The sequence below is a fragment of the Mirounga angustirostris genome, unplaced genomic scaffold (assembly GCF_029215605.1).
Source record: "Mirounga angustirostris isolate CCGP_5_RB_7025 unplaced genomic scaffold, mMirAng1.0.hap1 SCAF_13, whole genome shotgun sequence".
Classification (NCBI taxonomy): domain Eukaryota; kingdom Metazoa; phylum Chordata; class Mammalia; order Carnivora; family Phocidae; genus Mirounga; species Mirounga angustirostris.
The window spans coordinates 63,669,965-63,686,686 of NW_026991721.1; the positions used below are offsets into that span (position 1 = coordinate 63,669,965).

At 48.8% G+C, this 16,722-nt stretch overlaps 1 protein-coding gene across 2 annotated transcripts in view; it reads right to left on the reverse strand.

Moving 5' to 3' along the window:
- GALNT18 (polypeptide N-acetylgalactosaminyltransferase 18) overlaps window positions 1-16,722 on the reverse strand; it is a 349,523-nt gene that overhangs the window by 29,561 nt on the left and 303,240 nt on the right. For both annotated transcript variants that reach the window (XM_064577098.1, XM_045894132.3), the window contains one exon: window positions 12,021-12,116. In XM_064577098.1, the coding sequence (XP_064433168.1) occupies window positions 12,021-12,116 (96 nt within the window). The remainder of the gene's footprint in view (window positions 1-12,020; window positions 12,117-16,722) is intronic.

Genomic DNA, 16,722 nt, shown 5'->3' on the forward strand with positions numbered 1-16,722 from the left:
AATTCCCTTCAGCCTAGCCTCAGGAACCTGCCATAGTCCCTTCAGGGAGGAAACTGCAAATCAGACTCAGTTTTCTTTTAGGTCCTAAGGAGAAGAGCATGCCTGGCGGTGGGCTAAATCCTCCCTCCCCTATATGGTCACCGCAGCCTTTCTTCCTCCAGCAAGCACACTCTGAACACCTCCGAGGCGCGGGCCTTCATCATGCCACACCGTGATGGCTAGTCCTGTGCCCAGAGAACTTCCTGAGAGCGGAGGCCACAGATCTGATGAAACCAGGGAGGCACTCCTAAGTCACGGCTCCGAGCATGCCCTGGCCGCTGGGCCACCAGGGGCCACCGCTTGGTGATCCTGTGACCCTTGACAAGTTACATAACTGCCCCGAGGCCCAGTCTCCTCCAGTGGACAGATGGGGTAACAGCAGAACCCACTCCCCAGGGCTGCTGAGCAGTCACGGAGATCATACACACAGAGCATTTACAGAGACGCCAAGGAGCACTAAACAAGAAACGTAGCTGTTGTCAGTATTATTATCTCTAGGCAGACTAGCGAGCTCTCAAAAATGTTGAGAGGCTGCCCTAATTAGAAGGAAACCCACGTTACTGAGCCGGATGCCGTGCCAGGCTTGGTGCTGGGCACATTTGGGTGTGTTGCTTCATTTAAACCCCAGCCTCCATCCCATTTTACTGACCAGGAAGCTGAGGCTTGGAGCAGGGAAGTGATCTGTCAGAGAGCACAGAGCCAGGTCCCAGGCTGGATCTAAATTTGGCTGCTCTGATGCTGGTTCAGTGACCAGCCCCCACGCCAGAGGCCTGAGAAGCAAAGCTCTCCAAAGGCCAGGAGTGGAGGGCGGGTGGGAGGGACAGCTCCCTGGGTGGCGAGCCACGACCATTTTCCCCAGGGCTGGCCCACTGTGGTGACTGCTTCTCCCTGGCCTGTGGGAGCTTCATAAAAGTCATGCAAAACTTGCTGTTTGCCACTCTAATTGTGGAGTTTGGACATGAAGTGAAGAATGTAGCAGGTGGAATGAATAACAAATCAAGCGGCTCTTTTTTTTTTTTTTTTTTTTTTAGAACCGAAGCTTCAGGAACAGGGCAGAGTTCCCCTGACTCTCAGAGAGTAGCTCACGGCTGCAGCACCAACATCTGCGTGCTAACGTCCCCCTCGGCGCCTCCCTGTGTTCCTGCACCCCCCCCCACTGAGCTGATGTGTGGGCTCTGAGTGCAGCCACCTAAAGGGAAATGGAGAGGGGCGGTTTCTGGAAGCAGGGTGTCAAACTGGCTGGCGCTCACCCACCCAGGGCAGGGACACGCTCCAGGCTGCTAGCTGTGGGTGGGTCCAGGGGCTGTCTGTGATGGAGAAGGAGCCCTGTGACGGGTCACCTGGGCTGTGCCCTGGGGAAGCATCTAGAGCCTAAGGGAGGCAGTGCTGGGAGAGAAAACAGCACCAGGTGATCAGCCTGCTCTTCCCAGCTGTGAGCCCCTTCTTCCACCCTGGGAACGGGTGCTCTTGGCTGTGACATAATTGCACTTACCATCGTGTTCTGCACACTACGGGCCTGCACCTGCCACCCACTGGGGTGGGGACTTGGGCACACCTTTATGTCTTTGAGCCAACATCTTTGGGAATAAGGTGGCAACATGGCTTTAAGATGAAATGAATTGACACCTGGAAGGGGTCTAGGGAGACTAACACATACTAATTATACATATGGATATATAAATATAAATATAAATAAAATGTGTCTATTATATACAGATATATATGTAATATGTATTATATAAATATAATGTATATCAATAAAATAATAACATAGTAGCCTGTAGTTAAACTAGGTTTGAAGTTACAGATATTTGAGGTAAAGAGAAATTAAGTATCTTGTCCCAGGTGACATAGCTCATAAGTGCAGGGTCAGGGTCACAGGCAAGTACCTGCCACGGGGCCCAGGACAGGCTAGTTCCTGTTCTTTAGTAGGGCTCTATGGAAGAAAGGAGATTGCAGGCTGGGTTGAAAACAACGCCTGCACTCCTCACTGATGAGCAGACACAGAGAGCAGTGAGCTCCTGAGCCCTGGGATGCAGGCAGATAACATTAGGCACCTGATCTCCATGGATGCTTCCAGGGCTGCAAGGATGAAGGGAGCCACTCCAGCCCTGGGGGTCCTGGGTTGGTGGTGCAGGGGTAGGGAGGGATGACTGCAGACGGTCAGCCCTCCTCATCCCAGCCTCAAGTGTCACACTTTTCATACTTGGAGAGGCCGCCCTCGGCATGACATCATAACACCTGCCATTACGTTCTAGGCACGGGCTTAGGTGTGGTCACATTAGGCCATTAGAGCCCTGCTGGTAATTCAGCTAGAGGTACCACTTAATCTGCCTCCTGTGGGAATGATGGCCCTGGGATTATGAGATGCCACAGCTCAGAGCCCAATGCATGAAGATGTGCAGATAACCATCTATGGCTCGGGCCCCGAATCATGCAGAGCTGGAGGTGTCAGCCGAAGTTTCCAGACTGGTTGAGGCTCCCCTCAAACTGTAGCCCCACAGGGGCACTGTACCGACGCTTGTCAGCTGCCGCTGCACACGACAACCACACACGAGGAGGCGCGCGGGGCCCAACGTCATCACATCAGAACCAAGAAGTCAACTCAAGGAAGTTTTTCCAAACCTTACAGCCACTCAGTGCCAGGCATTCTGATGGACTTATAAACAAAATCCTAGAGAGGTGGAGAAACCTCCCACAGGTCACAGAGAAGCGGCTGGTGATCTAAATTCTTGGCGACAGAGTAAAACTTGCTCATTTGTCTCCGAGATGTTCCTCGACAGATCTGGGGGGTTGGTGCACAATGCACGAGAGGCCTCCGATGCCCCCTGCACGGCCACCAGAAGCTCCGTGGGCCGGGAGAGGAGACACGGCTCCGTTACAGAGCCCAGTGGGGTTGGCAAGCGTGTATGTATGCACGGCCGATGGTGAATTTAAAACACGAAGAAGAAATTCCAAACCATTCCCAAAAGCAAAGGTACCAAAGTCCACCTATAATTCCATATTTTTCTTACTTTTATTACACATACGACCTGATCTACCATGGCATTTGTCTCTGCATAAAAATAGAATACTGCTTTCAGCTCAACTCTGATCTTCATACTTAGAGTCAAAATGCACTTCCTGAAGCACAACATGGTGGCTTAAGTACTTCTAAAACTTTAGAGGGAATTAAAGATCCTTGCATCTTCTTTCTTCCACAATCATGAATTTACCTTCCCATAGGAAACGTACTGTTTTCCCCTGTGCCTTCTGTAGTCGGGAAGATGCAGGCAGGGAGAATGGGAGAAGCCCCCAGACCCTGCCTCGCACTGTCCATCCTGCTGGGCTCCCGAGAAGCTGGTTGGGGGCAGTAGGGTTGTATCATATGAACTGTCATGATCTAAGCGCCTGGCTCCTCCTCCAGACTGGGACTCCTCCAGGTCCAGGGCCTGGGCAAAGATGCCTTTGCCTCTCCCAATTCTTGGCATAAAGTAACACTCAGGGCATGTTTCTTGAATGAGCAAATGAATGAATGAGTGAGTGAAGGAGTGATTGATTAAATAGTCTGTGGGGAGACCCCATTGTTGTATTTTTTCCCAGCAGAAGACATTTTCCAGGCTGTTACACTAATGATAATGAGGGCTAATATTCTCAGTTATTTTGAGGATAGCTTGAAATTTGCTGCTAATTTAAATAAAATGGTTACATTTACTCATTAACCAATTAGCGTGCTTCCCAGCAGCTTCACCTCGCTAGTTTGATTAGTTACACCATGCTTTCTCTTACCCAGGGCCTTCTCTGCCAGCTGAGAATATCACAACTGTATCAGAGTCAACTTTTTAAACAACATGTAAGCAGAATCTCTCAAAGGGTTTAGAGACGGACGTGAAGCCAGCCCCTCTTTCCAGCCCACAGTGTTTTTTGGCCCCATTGGGCCCCACTATGAGTTGCCCTATGACACCATTCCTATCACTAGACCAAATTTGTTTCTTAAGGGAAATGAAACTTTCTAAACCATAGGGCCTTCTTGAAAGACGACCCGTCATATGTTTGAAGAACAAATGAATGAAACCGGAGGAGAAACCAGAAACCATAATACAGGCACCCTCCCTAGCCCCGTGGTTGCCAGTGAGCGGCAGAAGGCCTGGGCTCAGGCCAGCCAGCTCCCATCTCCAGATGCCATTTTCTTGTTTTCTTATTTGTCGGAGGTGAAACGGACTTAGCAAATATCTAAGTTTCCATGGCAGAGATGGGCTTCCCGGGCACGCAGAAAACCCTGACTTCCCACATCCTTGGGGGCGAGCTAGCGGGGTCGTATGATTGGCTCTGGTGAACCGAACGTGAAGAGGAAGCGATGTGAGGCACTTTTCATCTGATGTGTGAAAGTCAGATTTCCAGTCACACTCTTCCCCTTTGGGGTGCTGTGGGTGGAACCGTGTACCTCAGAGATCCATATGTTGAAGTCCTAACCCTCCCCCCAACCAGTACCTCAGAATGTGACCTTTGGAAATAGAGTCACTGCCGATGTAATTCGTTAAGTGAGGATGAGGTCACAGTGGAGGAGGGGCGGCCCTAATCGGGCATGGCTGGCATCCTTATAACAAGGAACAGAGGCGTGTACGTCGGGAGAACACCACAGGTAGGGAGACTTGTTCCATCACAACTACCATTCTTGGTGACCAACAACTCCCAGAAGCTAGCAGAGAGGCCTGAAACAGATCCTTTCTTCGTGCCTTCAGAGGGGGCACAGCCCTGCCGACACCTTGCTCTTGGACTTCTAGCTTCCAGAACTGTGAGACAATGTAATATTTCTGCTGCTTGAGACACCCAGTCTGTGGTCTTCTGTGGTAGCTGCCTTAGGAAATGGTACAGGGGCAAGTCCCCATGGTTCATCTGCAAGAGGATCTGATTCACTAATGGCCTGGAGAGTTCCTCCGCCTTTAGCCAACTTTGTGAACAGACGAGAAATATCTCACACCTGGAAATAAGGCAAACTGGGAGAGGAAGTGGTCTACCCTTTTCACTACTATCCTGGGGCACTGTCTAACAAGCCCACCCAAGAGTATGCAATTTTCCAAGACAATTGCTTGACTTTGCTAGTTCCTTTTTTTTTTTTTTTTGTTTTTGCTATTTACCTTTTGATTAATACCCAGACACTAGGAAGTTAAATACTAACTTCCAGATTTCTGCCTGGGTAGTAAAGAGCACACTAAAGTCTATGATTTTATTTCCCTACAGGGCATTGACCACTTTGGTATCTAATCTAGCAATCTTATTCTAATGTTCTTTTTTAGAAAATGTCTGCAGATCCTGAGCTCCTCAGATGCTCTCAGTACCTGCTTAACCTTCTTTCTAGTTCCCTTATGAATGAATCAACTAAGTTTTTGTCACATGTTCATTTTAACTTGTTTAAGAATCACGTGTTACTTTTTTGAATTGACAAACTTGTTTGGTTAATGGTAAAGAGTTTTGAGGATTGTTTATTACCTGATTGATACAGATTCTTTCTGGTTTTAAAACCTCAAATAGATAAACTTAGAAATTTGAAAGTAGGAAATGAGGAAGGGAAGTGACTCTCCAAGTCTGCAGGATAAACTAGGCTAGTTTGCTGTCCTGCCTTCTTGACCTTTCTCCTCCTTCACTCTTCTTGGCTGTGGTTGGCTGAAATCCAAGGCATGCAGCTCAACTCTGGCCACACATGTAATTCTTAGAGGACAGAGAAGAGTTCAAGTCCCAGCTGTGGTGAAGATTTGAGGATGAGAAAATCGAGAATAGTTTGCCTCCAGCAATAGAATGGGAACTTAATGAGGGAGGGACTTTTGTCTGGTTCATGACTGTTTCCCAGGGCCAAGAATACTCTCAGGTACATGATAGACTCTCACTGATTTATGAATTAAAAAGTCATAGAATTCCAGGGTGGGAAGGCCCTTAGGGATTTCTTAGCTTAAGAATCTACATGATAGGGTGCCTGGGTGGCTCAGTTGGTTAAGCGACTGCCTTCGGCTTGGGTCATGATCCTGGAGTCCCGGGATCAAGTCCCGCATCGGGCTCCTTGCTCCGCAGGGAGCCTGCTTCTTCCTCTGACCCTCCCCCCTCTCATGTGCTCTCTCTCTCAGATAAATAAATAAAATCTTTAAAAAAAAAAAAAGAATCTACATGATATAGGAACCTTTCATAATGCCCCTGGAGCTCGCCAAACTTGACTTGGACATCTCTGATGATGGAGAGGTCACAGTATCACCTGAGCCAATGACTGGGAAGAGTTTCCTTATACTCAGCCAAAAATCTGCATCTTTATAATTTTGAAAGTTTTCATGTCCCTCTCAAATCTGCTCCTTTCCAGGCTAAACAATTCCCGTTCTCAAGGACATGGTCTCGAGTCTCTACCAATCTGGTAAAATAAAAGCCAGTATCTAGGAAGCGGTGACTGTGTCCCACGCTTGTTGTCTCAATGCTTTATGTGCATCGATTTTTAAAATTCTTATAACAACCTCGTAAGATAGGTACCACTATCATACAGGTGAGGAAATTGAGGCATAAGGACATTATGACACCTACTCAAGGAACCTGAGTAGTAAGTGGTCTGGCTGGGATTTGAACCCAGGCAGTCTGTTTCTTGATCACTATGTATTGCCTCATCATTTGCCTTTCAACATTTTCAAGCCTCCTATCACATGTGATACGTAGGGAGGAATGTGTGAGTTTTCATAGCAGAGGTCAGAAAGACTGTCACCTGGCGCTGATCTCTACTCCCCAGACAACAATGGGAGGTGCCACATTGTTCCCCTGGAGCTAGAATCTTGAGGACGTATATGTGGCGCACTGCACAACTACATGTGGCAGTCCCATCTGTGCACATAGGACCCTCCCTGGTCTCTCCTTGGCCTCTGTGGCCATGGTAACAAGAGAGATTCTGCTGAGAGCGAGCTGCCGGTCAGAGGAAAAATGTCCCTGGAAATACATATTGAGGGTCTGATTTGGACCAAGTCTAGGAGATTCAGAGAATCCTCGGGGTCTGTATTTGCCCATAGTCCCCTTATGAGTTGTACCCTGACCTCATACTAAGGTGATATCCCTGAGCTCCTCCTTTTCTCATCCCCTCCATGAGCCAGCAAAGTTCTTAGGGGCCAGTAGATACCTGTGGGAAGGCTTCCCACTCAGAGGCTCTGCCTTATCACCCACCGCTTATCCCCTGCACCTGTGTCTATCTCTGGTGGATGGATGAACTCCACCAAGGACACACAACCCATCTCCAGAGAACCCCATTCGCCCAGGCTCACTGGGCAGGCCAGACTCAACACGGTCCCTACACCACCCCATTCTGGGAAATGTTTGATCCGAGGTCGGTCTCCAGCCTCCTTACCTCTGGGCACTAACAGCCGTGCGCCTCAGCTACAGGCCTGGTGGTAGAGGGTAACTGGGCCCCCATGTTCCCTGCACAGCCCAGTCACATGACGACTGTGGCTTTGAGGAATGGGGAGGGGGACCCAAGTCTTTAAGACTTGCTGCAGATCTACATCAAGAAGCTGATTCATAAAGCACCAAGGGAAGGCAGCTCCCATCCTTCCTGGCAAGCACAGCACAGACTCCCAGCTTCCCAGGCCAACAGAATTTCAGAAAGGAAGAATTGGAGGTAAGTGGATAGAGCTGGCAGAGCTGGGTCCAGAGCTGGCCAGCCCAGCTTCCCCATTTGCAGAGAAGAAGACAGGCCCAGATGAGACAAATCAGTGGTGCTAGGGACCAGAATCGTCATTACCTTTGGGTAGAGGTATTGACCAAGAGGAGGAATGAGGAAGCCCAGTGGGATGATGGGCTCGATCTGGATGGTGCCTACACAGTTGTCTACAAATGTGGAAATTCATTAAACTGCACACTTCAGATGTGTGTACTTTAGTGTAAAATCATATCTCAATAAAAGAGTAAAACAAAATAAAGGTCCAGGGAGGGTTAAGGTGACATTGCAACTGTGTGGCAAGACCAAGCCTAGAACTCAGGCTTCCTGAAGCACCCCCTTTCCCCTACTCCACTGCATTTTTGTTGCCACAGAAACTCAGTGATGCTCCATTAGTCTATGGGTAGGCTGTGACCAGGGCTGGAATCCATGGCACATGGCGCATGAGGTTAAGGAAAGTCATTTCACTGTGGGCTGGAGCTAGAATCTTGAGAGCATATATACTGAGCAAGGCTTAATGAGCAGTAATAATAGTATAGTACTATAGCAATATTATTAGCTAACACTCACTGAGCACTTACTATATGCCAGGCACTCTTTTAGATATTTGACATGTATTAAATCTTTACAGTAACCTTTATGCTATATACCATCATTAATCTGTATTTTACAGAAAATAAAATAGGCCCACATTTTAAAACCTTGCCCATTTAAAAACTTGGCAACTAGAGAGCGTCAAAGCTAATATTAGGACACAGACAATCTGATTCCAGAATCCATGCTCTTAACCACAGGACAGACAGCCCCATATTGAATCATCAGCAGCTGGGAGACTGGCAGCCTTTGCTCAAACTGACATCCACCATCCCACAGAGGAAACACTCAACATTTGCCCGGTGGTCCAGATAAGCAACAACCCTGCAGATTTCCACATAGATTTGTTAAAAGCAAGTTCATTCACTGTCTCCTGGGCTGCAAGCATTAACAAGCTGGCAGGGAATTTACAAAAAGACCAAACTACTTGTGACCTGGCCACCTTGGCCCATACTCAAGAACAACGTGGGGATTTTCTGAGCTGAAAACTCAGGTGCCCAACTGTATTAATAATCAGGGAAATGCAAATTAAAACCACAGTGTGATATGACTCTACACCTGCCATGATGTCTATCATTTGGAAATAATACAGATTTACAGAGAATACTAAATGGTGGCAAGGGTGTGGGGAACAACAAGAACTCTAATATACAGTTGGTGGGAGTAAAAATTGAGATAATTAATTTGGGAGACTGTTTCACTGTATATTGGTTGACCTGGGCTATCACAACAAAATGTCACCGGCTGGGTGGCTTAAACAACAGAAAGTCATTTTCACAGTTTTGGATGCTGAGAGGTCCAAGATCTAGGTGCTGGTACATTAAGTTTCTAATGAGAGCTCTTTTCCTAGCCTCCTAATGTCCTCCTTCTTGCTGTGTTGTCACATGGCAGGGAGAGAGAGACAGAGAGACACGGAGCTCTCTGTGTCTCTTCTTATAAGGACACTAATTCTATCAGATCAGAGCTCCACCTTCATAACCTTATTTGACCTTAATTGCTTCCTTATTCCAAATACAGTCAGGATTAGTGTTTCAACACATGAATTTTGGGGTGATACAATTCGGTCCATAGCATTCTGCCCCTGGACCCCCAAGTTCATTTCCTTCTCCCATGCAAAATATATTCATTTTATCCCAACAGCCCCCAAAGTCTAAAGTCATTCCAGCATCAACTCTAAAGTCTAAAGTTCAAATATCATCTAAGTAGCCTCTAATGTGCATGAGGCTCAAGGTGCGATTTATCCAGAGGCAAAATTTCTCTCCAGCTGAGAGCCTGTGAAATCAGATAAGTTATGAGCTTCCAAAATATGATGGTGGGATAGACACAGGCTGGACAAGTGCATTCCAGAAGGGGGAAGTTGGAAGGAAGGGGGTGATGCGTCCCAGACAAGTCCAAAACCTGGCAAGGCTAATTCCATTAGATCTCAAGGCTTGAGAATAACCTCTTTGTCCTGACGCTCTGCCCTCCAGGCCCACTGGGGTGACAGCATCACCCCCGTGGTTCTGTGGAGCTGCCTGTGCCTTTGGCCCTTTGGGGTGGCACTGCCCGAGACGCTCCCTGCTTTGGTCCCACTCCTGAGGCACTGGGCAGGGCCATCCAGGCCCACTGAAACCAGAGAGGCAGGTCCACTCTTTGAGGAGACCAGCCTTGCCCCTGGGGCTGTGGGGGGGCTGGCAGCACTGATGATCTCTGAATGGCCTTCAGTATCATTCTTCCCTTTTCTTGAGGAAGAGGGCATGTTCACATGTCCACCTTGTGAAAGCCAAGAAGTCCACCAGCTGGCCTTCATTCTGTCCTGCTCTCTCTTGTGTTCAGCCTGCCAGTTCTCTGCTGGGATAAGCCCATCTCAGTTTATGGTTTTTGCTGCTGAGATGGCCGATTGAGTCCATGAATCCCACCATGATCTCTTAATCAAATTGTTGTTCAGCTACACTCAGTGTTCTCTTCAGAACAAGCTTTCTCATTTTTTACAATGTGGACAGGCTGAGTATTCTCCAATTCTTCAAGTTAAGGTTAAATGAGATCATAAGGGTTGAGCCCATTGGATTAGTGTCCCTTCAAGAAGAGACACCAGAGAGCTCACTCATTCTCTCTCTCCCTGCTATGTGAGGACACAGAGAGAAGGTAACCATCTGCAAGCCAGAAAGAGCCCTCACCAGAAACCAAATCCACTAGCACTTTGATCTTGAACTTCCCAGGCACCAGAACTGGGAGAAAATAAATTCCTGTGGCATTATGTTATGGCAGCCCCAGGAGACTAATATAGGCAGTGTCTGCTCAAAGTAAACATATAGCAACCCTATGACTAGCGATTCAACTCCTAGGTATAAATCCACAAGAAATGAGTGCATACATGTACCAAAACAAGTATGTTCATAGCAGCAGTATTCATAATACTCTCAGGTGTCCATCAGCGGTAAATATATAGTCAATATGGTATATTCATAAAATGGAATATTACATAATAATAAAAATTACAACTACACGTAGCAGCACAGAGGTACTTTACAAATATAACGATGAAAGAAAGAAGCCAACCCGAGAAAGCATACACCCTATAATCCTATTTATATAAAATTCAGAATCAGGCAATAATGCCCCTTTTATTCATCCAGGTGCTGGTTATGTGGGTGTGTTTGCTCTGAAAGCTCACTAATCTGTACACTTACAATTTGTCTATTGTCTGTACCTATGTTAGATGTCAATAAAAAGTTTATATAAAAATCGTCATCCGTGAGAAATATCACAGTGTTGTAAGGATGAAGAATGAGTTGCTATACTGTGTGGTGTGGGGATAGTGTGATCTGCTGACCTGTGACCGACCAGTCAGTGATGCCACAGCAGCTGGGCCCACAGAAACGATGAGCTGGTGGAGATCACAGCGGAAATCCCAGCACAGTACGCCGGTGACACACATGCACATTATGATTGCTTTTGGTTGTGTGTTGAGGTGGGTAATGACCCTTTTAAACACAGCAGTATAATTGCACAAATATACATACATTCTATACCATCTTTTAAAAAAAATCATTTGCACTACTGGAGGTAAGATAAGTAAACTCTGAAAATGTTGTCAAATCAGAACAGGTCAGTCTATGGCCTCCATGGGCAATGGTTGTCCATTGTACTTTGTTGAATAGGCCATTTCTCTTGTCTCTGTCTCAGCATCCTCTTTGGATATCTGAAGCCTACGCTGTGACTGGCTAATTTTTCCTAGGATAACTTATTTTCCTGGTAGCTTCCCCTCATTCTCCACCAGGAGAAGGTCACACGAGCTAGAAAAGCTCTCGTGGCTATAAATTTTGGCTGCAGCTGTGATCTACTAAAGGGCAGAGCCCCAAAAGCCATGAAATGGCACTCTGAAGGGATTCTGAGATGTCAGGGAGCTCGAGGGACCCTTGGGTTCCCTCCTGTTCGGAAAGGGCATGATTGCCAGAACCAGGACTGCAGTTTACCCACAGTCTCTCCAAAAAAGGCAGGTGTTCCTCTTTAGAAACTGATCCTCTTCCTTGCTCCCCACCCCCGAGGATCCAGGCACGCCAGCATCTGCTATCCCAGCCTCCTTCCAGGTAAGGCAGGTATGACTCTCCCCTTTTAGTCATGAGCATACTCCTAACGAAAAGCGCCGGAGGCCCCTGGGCCTAGAGTCGCCATGACAGGAGTTTAACCATCCTTGCCCATGCCGGACATACGTGAGTGCACCCCCAGCAAGGGGCTCTCTCGGGGAACTCACCTGGGGTGTCATCCCGTGGCAGATGTACACAATGGGAACGTTCTCTGTGTCTGGACCCTGATCGAGACACAAATCGGTCTTCAGAGAGTTCTGCAGCTGAACACCCGAGGAGGGGCGGCCACACCAGAGAGAAAGGAACAGAGAAACAAATGCATTAAATCAGGAGAAGCCAGCATTCCACGGAGACAGGCTCCATTTCCATAATCAACCCGAGGCCCCTTGAATACTATGGAAAGCAGCAAGCACCAGCTTTTGCAGGTATAAAGGTGCTGAGGGAAACCCAGCCTCCTGTGAAGGAGAAGCATTCTCATGTTGTTAAAGAATAAGCCAAGACAGTCTAGGTAGGAATAAAAGATACACAGGCACGAACACACAGAAAATGGTGCTAGGGTTTGCACCCCCTCCATTCCCACAGGGGTGGCACAAGGGCTTTCAATGGTCCCTGGATAGAAGTCTCTGCTCTGGAAGGTTGGGGGAAGTGGGTAACATGTTAGCTGCTTTCAGGCCTGACATGTCCTCTGGGAAGGTCCTCTCTGGCCCCTGCAGATCCAGCAGTGGCTGGCCTGGCCCCAGTAGTGCCCAGGGGATGAGGATTCTCCAGACTGGGAGTTCTGGCAGGTGAATAAGAGAGGAGGGGGCTAAGGGGGTAGGAGAAGAGAGAGGTATCTCTTAACCTCACCTACAGGCACATAGCAATCAATAGAACCAATGCCTCACCATGTCAGGTAAGAAAGCCAATATTCAATGTCCCTTTCTGGAATAAGCCCCCTCCCAGCCCCTGGCAAGGACAGCTTACAGTCCCCATGGCCCTGGTCACCAGCCACAGCTGAGTACACCACGGTGGGCAACAACAGGCAGGTGAGAATGACTTAATAATTCTCTTTCTTTCTCTTGCTCTCCTCCAACCTCTTTCTGGAATGGAATCGTCTCGTCATCCTCTTATTCCGTGCTAGAACTCTCAGCGAGAGAGTTGGTGGTCCGTGGGTGGTGGCCACTAGAATTGTGAGGCCATTTAGATTGGGTCTGGGAGATCCGTTGGGCGATGCGTAAGCAGAGAAATCCAGCTGTGGCCGAGGAAGAGATGAAGCATGAGACAGAATGAGGGACATTGCGACCTACCATGGCTTCGGCGGCTTCCCAGCTCTAGTGCTCATGCCCAGCTGCACTTCAGTTCCCGTGCCCATAAGCGAGTTTGTGGCATTGTTACCCACCTTAACTTGAGCGAGCTTATATAGCTCTTGTTAGCAGCGAGGTGCTCTGTTTAGAACAGGAAATGGATATTGGAATTCAGGGAAGACCCGGGTGAAGGACCACAGGTGGGCCATCCATCCAAGGAGGCCAGAGACTGACAGCGGCTGGGCTTCCCTTGTCTTGACAACTTGTGGCAGGAATGCAGTGAGCCCAGCGAAGCGGTTCCAAACGGAACGACCAGAGGCACATGTGTGCTCTAGGCATCCCCCGTTCTTGACAGGGGGCAAGGAACAAAGTCAAATTCTTTTCTCTTGAGCTTCCTCTCCTCCACCGGGTGAAGGAATCTCAATCCCAGACTTGCGGTTTGGAGGTTCTTTAGAATTATAAACGTGTGCCAGCTCCCTGGGCAGAGGCCTCAGAAACATCTCTGCAGCAAATCCTCTTTTATAAAACAACTACGTGGCTTGCCTCGGTGAGGGAGCATATGTCAACACACTCTGGACTTTTCCTGCAGCCCACAGAGAGAAGGGTGTCACATCTAAAGCCGAGAACTATAACCCATTAGCGAGATCTGCTAACTGCTATCACAGAGAGAAAGGTCCAGAGAGCCCTGATGTCAGCCTTGGCTTTCCGCCAGCTTCTCAAAGCCATCCTCTGGGTGAGGAGGTAGGTGGTGTGGTGCCTTTCGATAAAGTCCCCCCAGCTCTGTGTCATCTCTGCCCCGTGAAGCAGGTGGTCTGTTGCTGTCGGGACAGACAGGCTGGGACGGAATCCTGGCTCCAGCGGTGTGGTCTTGGACGAAGAACACAACTCCTTCTTGTCCGCTTTCTTCTATCTAAAGTAGGCATAGTACTGGCGCCTGCCTCATAGGATTGTCGGGAGGAGTAAGCACAACCATCTCCACAAGCAGGGAGCACAGGCCCTGACAAATGGCAAATGCGCAGTAATTGTTAGCTGCTCTTATTACTGCTATGACCTTGCTGACAGCCATTTGGGACAACTGGCTGTTTTGGCCTCATCTATGTGTCAGTGACTGAGCTAAGTGCTTGCCATGTGTCACCCGCCCCTCATCCTCAGAAGAACCCGGCCAGGTCGGTGATCTCTCTTTGAAGGATGAGGAACTGTGGCGTGGCAAGAAGGTCTGCCTCCCCTCCCTGTCTGTGATGCCGCACCCTTCCCCGTGTCGCCTCTCCTTACGCCTTCTCTTTGTCTGGCTAAATCCTCCCCCTCCTTTGGTTCTCAGCTTCTCTGTCACTCTGGAAGTCTTTCCTGACCCAAATCTGGGTGTTAGGCCATGGCCCTGTGCTTCACCAGCACCTCCATTTCTCTTATTGCTGTGCTTAGTGTGCTTGGTTCCGGTCCCTTCTTCGCGTGCCTGTCTCCCCTGTCTGACCAGGCTAGGTCTGAGTCTTTCTCATCGTCTCTGACACCGGCCAGCCCCGGCACACGGTAGACAGTGAATATACACATGGAATGAATGAATGAAGACAATGAACAAATGAATGGCATTCCCAAATGAATGGCGTTGAGAAGTGGACAAGTGGCAAGTTCTTCCCATCATGCAAATGGCGACAATCTTAAGACTGTGAAAAATGCCCCAGGAGATGGTATGACTATAGCTTTTAAGGTTTTGTAAATTGTTGAGATTGCACAGAGAGTAAGTGGCAAAGCTAACATTCCAGAAGCCGGGCATGTCTGCTTCTAGATGCTGCTCCATCTCTGCTGTCAGCACTAGAGCTGGGATTAATCTGAAGACCCCACTTCTTGGGCACGGGGCTCAATGATCCAGGGGAAACCCACGCCCACACAATGGGGCCCACAGGCCCTTTTGCCCACAGGAGTCATTAATGGGACCTGTTAGTGGATTAATGGGCTGGGTTATAGACGACCCTGGCCCCACTGAGAGTCCCGGGAGGTTATTTGACCTGAGCAATGTAGTTTGGCATAAGTTGGAATGGAAAAAGTAAAAAGAAACTCTACCCCTGAGAAGACCTCTGGCCTCTGCATTTCAGAATAAAAATAATCAGGAAGAATGATTCAGCCTCTGCAAATCCTCTTGCTCTTGCGGCTATATCTTGCTTTGCCCATCTTCACCCTGTTGCCCCCATTAAGAGTTCATTATGCTCCTTGGGGCGCCTGGGTGGCTCAGTCATTAAGCGTTTGCCTTCGGCTCAGGTCATGATCCCAGGGTCCTGGGATCGAGCCCCGCATCAGGCTCCCTGCTCAGCGGGGAGCCTGCTTCTCCCTCTCCCACTCCCCCTGCTTATGTTCTCTCTCGCGCTGTCTCTCTCTGTCAAATAAATAAATAAAATCTTTAAAAAAAAAAAAAAGAGTTCATTATGCTCCTTGACAAGTAAGCGTGGCTCTGCTCTGTCAGAGGCCAGCCTGTGGAGGAGCCAGAAGGGAGGGGAGGTTGGCTGGGCTCCGAGCAGTGGCTGGCGGATGAACATACGGGGGGTCAGAGACCGCCGCCTGCCCCAGGATGGCTAGCACGGCTCAGTCCTTTGGGATGTTGAGAGTGGCTTTTCAGCCCATCAGAGTAAAAATAGCTCGAACTATGGACTCAGCCAGATCCACATCACAGCCCTATATATGCCACTTACTATTTGATCGGCTAAAGGTTTCTGGGTGTGGCGGTAAGAGGGTTACATGGTAAACCTGTTGTACGTGTCATTAAGATGAGACCCCCTTGCTTGGAAGACAAGATGCCTTTGGCCAAGACCCAGAACGGCAATGGCCACACACACACACACACACACACACCCCTCCACTGTTGCTTTCCCACTGTGGCTAATACTGTTCAGCTACAGCTGACAGCCTGGTGAGAACATGAATCCAGAAGCTGGTCCTGGCTCACAGGGGTTTTGGGCTAATGGTTTCTCCAGAGCCATAGCAGCATAACCATCCTTTCTGGATTGGGTCCAGCCATGGCCAAGCATCATACACAACTTGCTATGGGCAGAGTTTGGGGGCACCAGTAACAGCTGTGTCCTCAGAAAGGCCCTGGGGTGGGGGGAAGATGGGGCTGATGGGCACTTCACAGCCCAGTGTGTTTCCATGGGGACAACAGGATATGGAGTTTCAGGTAATAGCTGGGTGGCACCAGCTGAGAAGTTTTCTGGCACCCAAATTACACCAGCCTGAGAAGTAGAGAGGGAAGGGGCCACTGATTTCAGAACGTGTCAACCGTGCCATGGAAATTCTCGTGGGAGGATATGATTCCTTCCTACAGGTTGGCCTGCTAGACAACACAGGTCTGATGGGGGGTGGGGGGGATTCCTGGGATCCTGGCTCTGTGTCCTGTAGAATTCTAGGGTGTCAGAGTTGGGAGGCCCGCAGAGAACATGGAGGCCAGTCCTCAGCTAGCATTCTTCTTCCCCTCCCAGGCAGATGCTCTGCCCATTATATTCCTGCTGAGGCAGGCCTTGAACTCGGTTCTGACCAGAGCTTATCCAAGGAAGAAGCCGCAGTTCTTCCTTCGAGTTTCTTCCTGGGATATCAAAAAGGTCTG